The sequence below is a fragment of the Chionomys nivalis genome, chromosome 5 (genome assembly GCF_950005125.1).
Source record: "Chionomys nivalis chromosome 5, mChiNiv1.1, whole genome shotgun sequence".
NCBI lineage: Eukaryota > Metazoa > Chordata > Mammalia > Rodentia > Cricetidae > Chionomys > Chionomys nivalis.
In genome coordinates this window covers 2,111,296-2,124,072 of record NC_080090.1, presented here as the reverse complement: position 1 = coordinate 2,124,072, position 12,777 = coordinate 2,111,296, and the positions used below count along the sequence as shown (strand labels likewise).

The following is a 12,777-nucleotide window of genomic DNA, read 5'->3' as shown; positions in this document are numbered from 1 at the left end:
GTCAAGATACCTTTAAAGTGTATCAAAAGTCATATATTCATTTATCTAGTAAAGGAAATTTCGAGGCAGCAGAGCACACAGGCTGTGGCATAGTTCTTTCTGGCTGTTTTAAGCCAGATTTACAGAGAGAACCACTGAGGATAAAGAGTAGCTGTCTTAATTGGTTTTTTTTTTTTTTAATTGCTGTAAAGAGACACACCATGACCACAACTCTTACAAAGAAACATTTAATGGAGTGTGGGGGATTTGTTTACAGTTTCAGAAGTTCAGTCCATTATCATCATGGAAGAGAAGACAGAGGCATGCAGGCAGATCTTGACTCAGGGCAACAGGAATTTGACTGTCATGCCAAGTGAAGCCTGAGAAGAGACCTCAAAGCCTGCTCCCACAGAGACACACTTCCTCCATCAAGGCCACACCTCTTAATAGCGCCACTCCCTTTGGGGGCCATTTTCTTTCAGACCACCACAGTAGAGCAGAAGGATTTGTCAAACCTTCATCAAAGGAGTCTGAATATAGGTAAAACAGTGAACCAGGTAAATGCTGCAAGCAAAGGCATGGCTGCTGGTAAAGGCAAATTGAGCTCTTTGCCCTGGCGCAAGAGCAAACCTCAAGGTGAAGATGCCACACATTGAAGACAACAGGGTATAGAAATACATTTAAAATGAGAGTGTTTATAAAGAATGCCCGAGGGCCACTCAGGAACTGTTTCCCAAGGCTTTGGGGTTTACAGAACCCACTGCTACCATCATCTTGGGAATCTTGGCTATATCCTGCGTGGGTGACAAAGATTAGTGTTGTCGTGCTGAGTTTCCGAGCACAGAGAATGCAGATGCTGTAGAGCTTGACTATGAGAATCTGGAAAAAAGTCAAAGGCCAGGAAATGTGTAGAAGAGATGGGGGTCCCTACATGGACCCCTGAGTAGGCTGCAAAGATGACGCCCAAGTTTCAGTGGAGACACCAGGACACTGGAAACACCAAGAGCAGGTGACATATGATGATAAAACCTATAGGCAGTAATTGGAGGCTCTCCAAAAGGAGCCCATGTGTACTGCAGGCTGCTAGTGAGGGGCTACCCCAGTCCCTTGAAGCACAAATGATGTCATCATTTGCCCTGTATGCCAGACACAGAGCTATATAATTTAGTGCTTTCCCTGTTTGGCTTTGGTCTAATCTCTCCTTACCAGCCTTCCAGTCCTCCCTCTGTGCCACAGTGTATTGAAAGTATATAACCTGCTCATGTTTGTAGAGGGTCACAGTTAAAGAGTCCGCCTCAAGTCTCAGAAGACAGCTTAAATTTTTTAACAGTGTTGGGGTTACCGTGACTATGGAGATGTTTGAAATTGGACTGAATATTGAGACCACAGTCAACATGTCTCAGCACGTAGACAGTTGTACTAGTCACTTTTCTACTGCTGTGACAAAACACCATGGAGTGAAGGCACCGTTGGCAGGAGCAGGAAGTCGAGGGCTTCCTTGAACCACAAGCCCAGTTTAAGCTCTCAAAGCCCACCCCCAGTGAGATACTTTCTCTAGAAATGCCTGTGGCCTTACTTGCAGAGCTAAAACTCTACCTCTTTCCCCAAAGACCCGCAGAAGCAGCATCGCTTCCAGCAGAACTCTCCTCCAGGAAAGCATCCACTTTTTTCAGCCTTCTGGTAGCTTAGAGTCGTATCTTTTCCCATCGCATGAAAAGCCCAGCTTGTCCTGCACCATCGCCCATCTGTAGAGGGAGGCAGAAACCATTCTGGCCCATGACTTTAACTGGCTGATTTCCTTCCACTGGGCCTTGGGATCAACTCAAATAGTTCATAGCTCTGTGCTGCTGAGAGATCTGGGGCTCCCCAGCATGCTCTGTTGGGACAGACCAGTGTCTCAGAAACAGTGATTAGCTGGGACAATACAACAATCAGAAAATGTCACTTGAGGGTACGTGTTCATAAGATTGCAAAAAGACAAGCGGAAGGCAGGGAAGCTGTTGATGTCCAAAACACCAGGTCAGACCAGCACACAGCACAGCCACTGCAAAAGAAAAGACAAAATCAGTGCATAGCCTCCAGGGATTATGTGGGCCTGGCCACAGAAGTCCTCCTGCATGTCACCACCTGTCACAGCTCCATCCTCCCAGTGCCACCCTCACTCCCAGGAAGCCCTTAACACAGTCACTAGCTCCCAACTCAGACGCTCCGGAAAGCATTACTTGGAAAAAGCTCTACACCCAAGAGGGGCTTCCAAAAGTAGGTGTATTGGTGAATACAATGGGTCTTGTTGCAGTAATAACTGCAGGTTTCATGCCCGTGGTTAAAGCTCATCAGAAAAAGAATTGCATCTGTGTTGAATAGAACCAAATTTCTTTCCTTGTCACAGACTCCCTAACCAGTGCAGTGTACAGCTCTTTGGCCAGCACTGGCATTCTGTTAGCTATCATCAACACAGTATAGAGAGAATTTAGAGTGTACAAGAGGATGCACATGGGTCCTATGCAAACACTATGCCATTTTATACAAAGGTCTGATGCATCAAGGTATCTTAGGAGGGTTCTGGAACCAAAGAGTCATAAAGACAATTATGTTCATATACATATTTCTTTAAAAACATATATATATATATCCTTATATATTTCTTATTCTTATGTCTCTATATGTTGCATATATGTATATACTCCTATATTTATATTTCATATATTTTTGTATGCATTATTATATGTATGTGTAGATTTCTGTATTTATATCTGTACTTTATATACGTGTGTGCATATATTTTCTTAAATGTGCCTGTGTATAATTCTACAGGAACACTTTTTACATACTACACTAGTCTCCACCTATCTACAGGAATCCACAGATATGTTACAAAGAAAGCTTTTCCTCAATCATAGGAAATATTCATTATCATTTCCATTCACAAGAAAAACAAAAAGTGACTGGACTCAGATGGTATAAACCAGCCCTCTAACATGTCAGGGAGGGTAATAACCCAGTCCTCTAACATGGCAGAGAGGGTAATAACCCAGTCCTCCAACATGGCAGAGAGGGTAATAACCCAGTCCTCCAACATGGCAGAGAGGGTAATAACCCAGTCCTCCAACATGGAAGAGAGGGTAACAACCTGATTCTCTAACATGGCGGGGGGGAAGAGTAATAACCCATCCTCTAACATGGCAGGGGATGGGGGTAATAGCCCGGTCCTCTAACATGGCAAAGAAAGTATTTTAGCTCCACCGTCCCAGGAGCAGGTCAGAAGCCTCATGACTTGGACCCCTGGGCCATGTCCACACTGCCTCCCCCTGGCCCTCGCAGCAGCCAGCGAGAGCCTCCATTATGCACAGTGTGCCCCTTCCAGTGACGGGTGCTTTCTGCACAGAGCCTGTGTGGCTTGTGCACAGCAGGAACACTCGTTGGTTGGCTCTACAGCCCACCTTTCTGCAGTTCCAGTGATGGCTTCCAGTGCCTCCTATATGTCAACTCAGAAGTCTCAGTCATCTTAAACTACGTCTGCTCCCCCACCAGACACACACGCATATAAAAGTGTGTCCACGTTAGCAACAGTCTGCCTCTCTGAAATGGCTTTCCATACAGCCGGCTACTACTTTATCGTTAAGATAAAGAAAGAGATGAAATAGGCAAGAGGAAGGCACTTGATTAAATTATATTAATTAATGAGAATGCTTAACAGATTTAAGAGACTGTCCCATTGCTTCTCCTCACGCCCACCACAGACCATGCCGGGGTTTCCATGGAAATAAGCTGAATGGTTGGAATAAACACAGCCTGGCACCTATTCTGTCCAGGGATTTCAAAGTTTTGTCTACCAGGAGTTCCTCAAGCCTTGAGTCACTTACCTCAGCCAGGGAGAGCTGGACAATACCATTCTGGTCCTTGTCCAAAAGCCTGAACAGCTCTGAAACACCAGACAAGGAAGAAAGTCAGTCAGGTCTGTTTCTGGGTTTTGGACCATCAGAGAGCTGTCTCTGACCAGTCCACGCCAAACCACAGCTTTCTTTCCCCCTACCCCTGCCCGCCAGATCTCATCAACCCCAGGGACCAGCAGTCAGGATGACATCATGATGGCAGGAGTCTCCCAGACTGAATAGATGGACCAAGTTGTCAGGGGAGACGGTTCCTCTGGGTCTTCACTTTCCGAAGCTCAGCCAAGAAGCTGGCATTTCTTTGGTGAGTGGGTTGTGGAAAGTCCACTTCCTCAGCTCTGTCTCTGGGCAGCTGATTTTGCTCCTAAGGTTTCTCACCTTGTACTCTCCCAATGGAAGGAAGGCCCCCTCCCTTAAAATGATAACTTAGCGATTAAAAGATAACAGCATCCCAAGACCCAAAGGAAGAATACAGCTACTGCCTTCTAAGGAAGCCCACCCTCTTCTTGGAAGGTGGCACGGTCTCTCAAATGACCCTCATGGTGACATACAGGTGAATAAACACTAAAGCTCCTAACACAGGACCCTTAAGAGACTCAGTGCCTTGGCCTAGAGACTTTGTATAGCTCAATGATCAGGACAGCATTCTTCAGATCTCCAAGGAAAAGCAACCTTGACCCTTAGGTATGACCAGACCAGACATCTGCAGCCCTAAAGTGTTTATTTCCCCTTCCTCCTGAGTATCACAGGAGGATAAAAAATCCCATCTATACTTCCTTAGTCCCCGGCTCCAAAGGCACTGTCAGGTCTCTCGTCTCCTAGGTTGGCCCTCGCAACGCTGTGTCTCCGAGGAAAAGAAGCAAGGCTAAAGAAAACCGAGGCTTACTGAACAGGATCTCCAGGCGGATCATGCAAGCCACGAAGTCGTCAAAGTCCACACCAAGCTTGCTGCACGCATACCTCATGGCAATAGTCTGCTGGACCTGGTTGTTGAGAGTGAAACCTGACGGCCAAGAGGGACTGTGTCATGGGTGACGCAAAGGTCTTAGCATTTTCCTCATAAGCTTCAAGGTGCTGGCGTCACAGGGGCCCTCCAGGATTCTGTGTAAATCTGTAAATCAGGACTACTCTGCCTCCCCCGGAGAGGCCTGGGAGATGCCCTGCCAACAAGTCTCTCCACTCTTAGGGATGTCCCACCAGCTCCCTCCCTGGTTCAACAGCAGCTCAGCCTGGGACACTCATGGCTATATAACCACAGGAAGGGACAGGTAGAGAGGGTAAGGGGCGTTGTGTCTATGGACCCCTGCAGAGCCCCACACCTTGTCACCACTGTCACTGCCTGACTCAGTAACAGGAAGATGCAGAGCACCATGGTCTCCTCCTTCCTGGACAGGATGGATCCCAGCAAGGCTTTGCTGTCACACTGGCATCCAGTGTAAGAAAGCTCTCAGGAATGACCCTTAGCCATTGTCATGAGAACAGCTATCTACACTGGGCACACCTGGGTCAGAAGGCCTCTTCTACAGAATGGATCCTCACCTGCTTTCTTGAGGGCTGTCCTCATCTCATGGGCACTAATGGTTCCTACATGGTCGTGGTCCATTTCCTGGTAGATCTCCTGAAGCCAGAGAGAAACCACGCATGGGGAATAGCACAGCTCTGGACAACACTTTCATCCCACCCGGCTCCTCTCTTGGGAAGCTAAGGATGTGCTCTAAAGAGATTGCACTGACATCTTCGGAGAAGTTCCCGAGCAGGAGAAACAGGGCTAAAGGTCAGTGTAGCACTTTGTCCTCTGAAGGGGGGCTATCGTTAGAGAGGCGGATGTCAGTATCTCCCACTGCCATTGCCTCCTGGCTCCCTTCTGAACAATGTGCCCAGGTTCAGGTGGTTTTGACCAGAGTCTTAACAGACTAGGATTTAGAGCGTTCCAGGAACAACCGTTATAGAGGGTCAGAAGGGGGAAAGGGGTCATGGCCCAGAAAGATGTCCTTCTCTCAAGAGAGGAAGAGAAAAGTGCTAGTTACCAGATACTTGTGAATCTTCAGCCAGAGTGTCTTGAGCTCCTTGGGTCCCAGGGTTCCAGTTCCGTCACTCTAAGCTTGTTAAAGGCCAACATGAACAAACCCTGACTCATCAGTGCATTTCTTCCTCTTATGAGCTAAGCCAGTGCCTTGAAGTCTTAGCTGACTTTCTCCCATGTCTGAAGCAAGCCACACAATGGGGTGATGGTGGGAATTAAAATTAGAAGGTTGATTACTCACTCCAGAGGCCAGGCACAGAGGTGGGAGTGAAGAACAAAGCAGCAGCCTGAAACCTCCCAATGACAACCCTGGCTAACACCACACCCTTATTATCCCGGGGTCAGCCGGTAGAGCTACGTGGTTTATACACTCACTTCCAGACTAAAATATCTGTGATTAGCGCAACTTCTCACTTAAATCACGTTAATATTGTCAGAATGTCAAAAAAAATGTACGAGGTGTTGCAACTATGGGGGGGTCTTCTCAGATGCCATACAAAACCAAAAGAGGTACGCATGCTCGGGAGGCCATTGGAATTTTCCATATCCAACTTATCTTTCTTCCAAGAATACTTACTGACTGCTGTACTAGACATGGGGGTTTGGGTTTTTTTTTATTTGTTTGTTTGTTTTTTTGTTTTGTTTTTTTGTTTTTTCGAGACAGGGTTTCTCTGTAGCTTTGGTGGCCATCCTGGAACTAGCTCTTGTAGACCAGGCTGGCCTCGAACTCCCAGAGATCCGCCTGCCTCTGCCTCCCGAGTGCTGGGATTAAAGGCCTGCACCACCAACGCCCGGCTGGGGGTTTGGTTTTAAATTGTCCTTACCCTCATAAATTTCAGTCTCTTTTCTCACCAATCACACCAATCAATAAACAGCACTGTCTTACAGAACAGGCCATCAATCCTCCCCATGTATGTTAGACAGCCAAATGAGAGTCCAGTTTGCACCCAATTGTGCAAAGTTCTCTGCTCCAGTCTGGATCTGGAATGACCGCCAAAGGTCTGCCTGATGAAGGCTCAGTGCCCAGCATGGCACTCTTGGAGTGGGTTGGGGGAACTTTGAGGAGTTGGGTCTACTGGAACAACACAGCCATTGAAGACATGCCCCTGCTGGGGATGTTGGGTCCTCTCTCTCTTTTACTTCCTGGATGCCATGAGGTACTCAGTTCTTCTCTTCTCCACTGTTCTCTGATGCCTCATCATAGGTCAAAACAGCCCAAATTGTGGACTCAAAGAAGCCTTTGCTGTTACAAGCCCATCCTCTCAGGTAGCCCATTAAAGCTGTGGAAGGCTGACTCACATCCCCATCCTGTCAGAGCATCCAGTCTGGACTGTATCTCTGATTAGTGCTGGATTTTGGCTGGACCACAGCTCACAGCCTTCCTACAACACAAACAACCAGTCTCCACAGAGCACTGAATATTGGCTGGACCACAGCTCACACCCTCACTTCAACATAAACAATCAATCTCCACAGAGCACTGGATGTTGACTGGATCACAGCTCACATCCTCCCTACAACACAACCATTCTGGGCAGGGTACTGGGCTCAGGGAAACAGCACCCCAAGTCTTGGCACTTTCTATGCTTGCATCTCCTATCACCCCCACAATGGCTGCATAAACTAGACATTCTTATTCTATTCTTCTCCAGAAAAAGATCCTAACAGCCCAAGCATTTAGTAACTTCTCTAAATGTATATACCTGATAAGTAATGAAGACAGAACTTGAACCTTTGTTTGTTCCAATGTCTAAATAGACCTATTGAGTCAGGGTCTCCAAGACTGAGAGTCAAGCAGTAACATTTTCAAGTTTCCATGGGTGAGGGAATGCTGATATGTATTCTAGTGATGGGGTATGTTCTTCTGTATATATGTTGCTCTTATTGGTCAATGAATAAAACTGCTTTGGCCTATAGTATGGCAGCATATAGCCACACTGGAAGAGATATATAGAGAGAGAGTAGGCAGAGTCAAGGAGATGCCATGTAGCTGCAGAAGGAGAAAGATGCCCACTGGAACCTTACCTGGCACTATACAGAATAATAGAAATGGGTTAATTTAATATATAAGAGCTACCTATAAATATGCATGAACCAATGGCCAAACAATGTTGTAATTATTATAGTTTCTGTGCAATTGTTCGGGTCTGGACAGTCAGGAAACGAACAAGCAGTCTCCGATTACATTCTAGTACTTGAAATACCATGCTAATGGGAGCACCATCTGTTGTAGGATTCCATGGAGACAAATGTCCACAATGTGCAGATTCACAGAGGTAGACAATGTAGTAGTAGCTGTGATGGAATGAGAGTTGGGAGAACAAAGAATGACTGCTAATGGTAGTGCAGGATTTATGGGGATGTGGGAAAGCATTCTAAACCAGGTGGTGATGGTTGCACAACTCCTAATCTTACAAAAGGCACGGAATGACGTGTCCATCCCAACTAAGCATATTCTTACATATGAACTACATCTTAATAGGCTTGACATCTTTCTAAATCTGCACAGGCATTTTCACTGCACATGGAGATTTAAACACCACCCCATACTGAAGCAAAGACTCCAAAAGAAGACAGAATCACCAAGTCAGCAGCCCTGAGAGATACGGTGCTACTGGGAATGATGGGTACATAACTACAACCAAATCTGAATCTGAATTGAAATCACCAGAAAGCTTTGATGAGAATGACTCTGAAACCAAGACCCTAACCATGGCAAAGTCAATCAGACTTGAACTATTAATCACAGGTTGAACTATTAATCAAACTTGAACTATTAATCACAGGTTGAACTATCAATCCCACTTCCACGGGACCAAGGGCAGAAGGGCTCCAGCACTATTGGGTTAGTGGCCACTTGGAGCTCCAAGGCCACTAGATAGCGCCACCTATCTATCAATAATGGCATGAACAGAGATTGGCACACACTCCACTACTACAACTTTACACAAACACTGCCATATGTAAAGTCATTCTTCCTGCCTTTTCTGGAGCTGGTGAAAGGCTCCTGGAGTAAGTTAGCAGATTTCATCATGAATGAGGCCCTAAGAACTGAGGCGGGCCTCCTTAGGCTAAAGGATTCATCTGCACCACCAGTAAGTGGAGAATGGCCACCTGGACCTGTATCAGGCAAATCTTAAGGAAATGCTGTTGAGCCATTAGTGCCCTGTACCTTCCTATAGAATTTCCTTGACACGTATAATGTTTTCTCTATTAATCATGAAAACTCCTACCCATTTATAATAGATTGAGTGTTTAGGTCCCCCCAATCCATGTACTGAAATCTAATCCTAGTATGAAGGGATCAAGAAATGGGGCCTCTGGAAAGTAATTGGGTCACTAAGGGGCACCCTTCATGAATGCAATTGTGCTGTTATAAAGGTAATTCCAGAGAAATCCCCTTCCGCCTTGTGAAGCTACAGCCAGGAACCAGGAGACAAGCCCTCACCAGACGCCCGCCATGTCTCGATCCCAGGTCTCCCAGCCCCTCACACTGTAAGATATGTCATGTCTATTATTTCTCAGCCACACAGTTTAAGGTCTTGTGTAATAGTTTTCTGGCAAACACTGAAAAGACCGTTCTTCAATAGGAGATGAGATCAGAGAGAACAAATAGGTTTTATCTTGTATCATAATCCCAAACTATTGGTAGTGGATACCCAAGAGCCATGTTGAGAGTCTGAAGCAAAGCTCATACAATGATGAGGGGAGCCAGGGAGGGGTCCTGGTGAGGGGTGGAGAGCTGGACAAATTCCAGCAGGTGGGGGCACTGTGCTCAACACAGTGTGGAAGAAGGAGGAGGGCGAAAACCACTTGCTGTCTCTAAGTTCCTCATGAACTTGAGGTACTCAACTATGGAATATCTTGTTTTTTTTATGAATAATTGGGAGATAGTCTCAAGTACAGTCATCAAGACAATTTACAAAACAACTCATTTTTCTTTAAAACTCAGACACCATTCCTGACATATGATCAGTAAGTACGCTTCTTTTCGCAGTTTCTCCTCCCCTCCCTCCTTACTGGAAAAAGGCAGAGGAGCCTTTGAAACAGAAAAAAAAAAAAAAAAAAAGATGTGACATTTAACGGATACATCCAGCAGGCTGATCATTTCTCTGCAAGTGTTGATGTTGAATCCATCAAATTTCATGTCTGGTCCTAAATATTTAAAAAGAAAAGAAGGTGGGAGTCAGGGTTGTTTGAAGACAAGGGAGACAAATGATCTAGGCAGTAGGAGACTATCAAAGAGAATACAGTTCCAATGGAGATGTTTAGAACATCGTGGGAGGCTCAGGACAGATACCTCCAGCCTCCTGGTAGCCAGGGATATAGTGTTGAGCAGCACTGGCTTTGTGTTTCAACCTCTAAACTTCAGCCTTGCTGCCCACAGATTTATGTTTGTAAGTTTAGTTTTGCCTGCCATCAAATGGAAACGCAATTGGTGATATTGATGCTACTTGCAACCAAGAATTGGTTGAGCATCGTGGTACAGGAAACAAAACATGTTGAGTTCTTACTAAAACAGCTCTGCTCTGTTACCAGGATATTGGTGTAAGCCCACCTGCTTTCCATCCCCACTCCAGCCCTTCCTTGGCTCTCCCTGTCACTATCTGATCTACTCTTGAGAACAAGCCTGCTTGGCAGATGTTATCATCATCCTCGTTTTATAAACAAGGACCCTGAAACCCAGGAGCTTCTACAGTTTGCTCAAAGTCATTGACCTGTGTAGGGAACAAAGCTGGGTTTTAAACATAGGCCACCTGGCTCTGTAGTCACAACACACAGTGGCTCAATGAAGCTGTTGCTGTTAAACCACAGGAGTCTCTCTGGACCTCCAGATATCCCTGCCCTCTGCCTTCACCTGGGTGCTAAAGACCCTGGAGCCCCTCCTCCTCTCTGCTCTAAGCCATAGAAGGAGCAAGAGCAGAGCAGAGAACTGAAGGGCTATCCTAAGATAGGGCAGAGCTCTGAGCCCCAGGACACTGCTCAGGTCCCTGTCTGTCCCTGAGCTAGAGTGAGAGCCCATCACCCAAGCAGATGAAGACTTAACCCTGACCATGCCCAGACCAGAGCAGAAAGTGCCTAGCTCCATGCTGGCTTCAGTGACACTGAGGTTTGAAACAGGATGCACTGCCCTCCTTGGGGAGCAGGTGGCCACTTGAGCAGTCCCCAAGCCTAGCAGAAGTCTGAAGCTTTAGGCAACTGAGTATGGACAAGAACGGTCAGAATCACTCCTCCCAGCTACTTCCCCAAAGAAGCACCATGAAGGGTCTTCAGGCAGCATTACATTTGTAGAAGAGTGTCACATAAATCAAGCCCAGCCCGGCTTCCTTGCTCTCAGGACTTACAAATAATTGCATTTGATGTCAAGATTCTTGGTCCTGCCGGGTCTGGGTACTTAAAAGTGTGAGTCTCAGCTCTTCCAATGCCACCTTCTCCCCAGCCTCACCAGACAGAGTCGTGATCTCTAAGGTCAGAGGCAGCCTGGACCCCTCCCCTACCTGGGGTACTTCTGGCCAATCCCTGCCTGCCCCTTCTCTTAACCCCACCTGGCACTTCTCTTGGATGCCCACGGACCTTCTGGCCGGGGAGTACTCACGTGTAGAAAACACTCCATTCAGGACCCTCTTGAGCTGATTAGCGCTGATCTCAGAATCCTAGAAAAAGCCCAAATGTGAATTATGTCAGACCCAACAAGCTATTTCATGGTATCCAATTAATGTCAAGGGCTCCACCCACAGGCAGACGCTATGTCCACCCGCCCTTTGATTTTCCAAAGCATGTGTTATTTAGAAACTCAACCTCCCCATCCCCTCTGGTGTCCAACAGCCCGGAAGAGCACAGAAGGGTTAGTGGGGAAAACAGAGAGATGTCCATGGTACAAGCTTGGCACTCGACTCCACAGAAGGCTGCCAACCCAGCCTCTCATTGTGTTTCATGGAACTTGCTTGGTCAGAGGGCAGAGTTGACAAGTAGTGACAGTGGGAACTAGCGCAGGTGTGCCTCACACCCGATGTGTGGCTTCATTAAACCTTTAATAAAACCGTATCCACACTACAGTTAAAGAGTCGTGACTAAGCCGGGAGGTGGTGGCGCACGCCTTTAATCCCAGCACTCGGGAGGCAGAGGCAGGCGGATCTCTGTGAGTTCGAGGCCAGCCTGGTCTAGAAGAGCTAGTTCCAGAACAGGAACCAAAAAGCTACAGAGAAACCCTGTCTCGAAAATCCAAAAAAAAAAAAAAAAAAAAAAAGAGTCGTGAGTGGTGGCTATAGAAACGGCTAATCACTGCACACACACGCCCCTCCGCATGCGCGCGCACACACATGTACATGTACAATGGCTTGTATCCGTGTACCGTAACAACTTGGGGCTCACAAGCACCAAGTGCCAGATTTCCCGCACGTGTGGGGCTGCTATTCTGTAGAGGAGCACATTTCAGGCTGGAATTTGGATTCAGGGAATGAAGCAGCCCGTGTGTATTTGGTGTGAACACTGAGCCAGAGAGAAGATACATGTCTCAACACCCAGATAGACCTCAGGCAGGACGAGGGACAAGGGGCGCAGCAGAAGCAGTGGACTGTGCGCTGGGTTCCAATCTAGACAATCGCTCTGGTCATCCTGTACTCCCCAACCAGGTCCTGACATTGGAGAGCTGATACCAAAAGTGCACAAAGGTCTCCCTGGGGTGTAGGGTGCTCAGTTCTAGACTGACACCCGGGACCCCTCTGAAAAACCTCTCAGTAGGTAAGTTCATTCCTTGACCAGGAATGAAATGGGGCTCTCAGAGACCACTCTGGACCTTGGCTGTGACCTCCATGAGACCTAGTGACCTTGGACTACCTTAACCCTCTGTCATTTTACTAACAGAGGGGGGCATGGTGGCCTGTG

At 46.9% G+C, this 12,777-nt stretch overlaps 1 protein-coding gene across 1 annotated transcript in view; it reads right to left on the bottom strand.

Annotated features, from left to right (window-relative positions):
• Positions 1-272: 272 nt before the first annotated feature.
• Positions 273-12,777, bottom strand: part of Capn8 (calpain 8) — a 73,460-nt gene continuing 60,955 nt past the window's right edge. The window contains exons 15-21 of the mRNA XM_057769803.1: positions 11,489-11,546; positions 9,983-10,047; positions 5,897-5,965; positions 5,409-5,487; positions 4,756-4,872; positions 3,843-3,901; positions 273-2,023 (exon numbers count right to left, since the gene is read on the bottom strand). Coding sequence (XP_057625786.1) covers positions 2,000-2,023; positions 3,843-3,901; positions 4,756-4,872; positions 5,409-5,487; positions 5,897-5,965; positions 9,983-10,047; positions 11,489-11,546 — 471 coding nt within the window. The 3' untranslated portion in view covers positions 273-1,999. The remainder of the gene's footprint in view (positions 2,024-3,842; positions 3,902-4,755; positions 4,873-5,408; positions 5,488-5,896; positions 5,966-9,982; positions 10,048-11,488; positions 11,547-12,777) is intronic.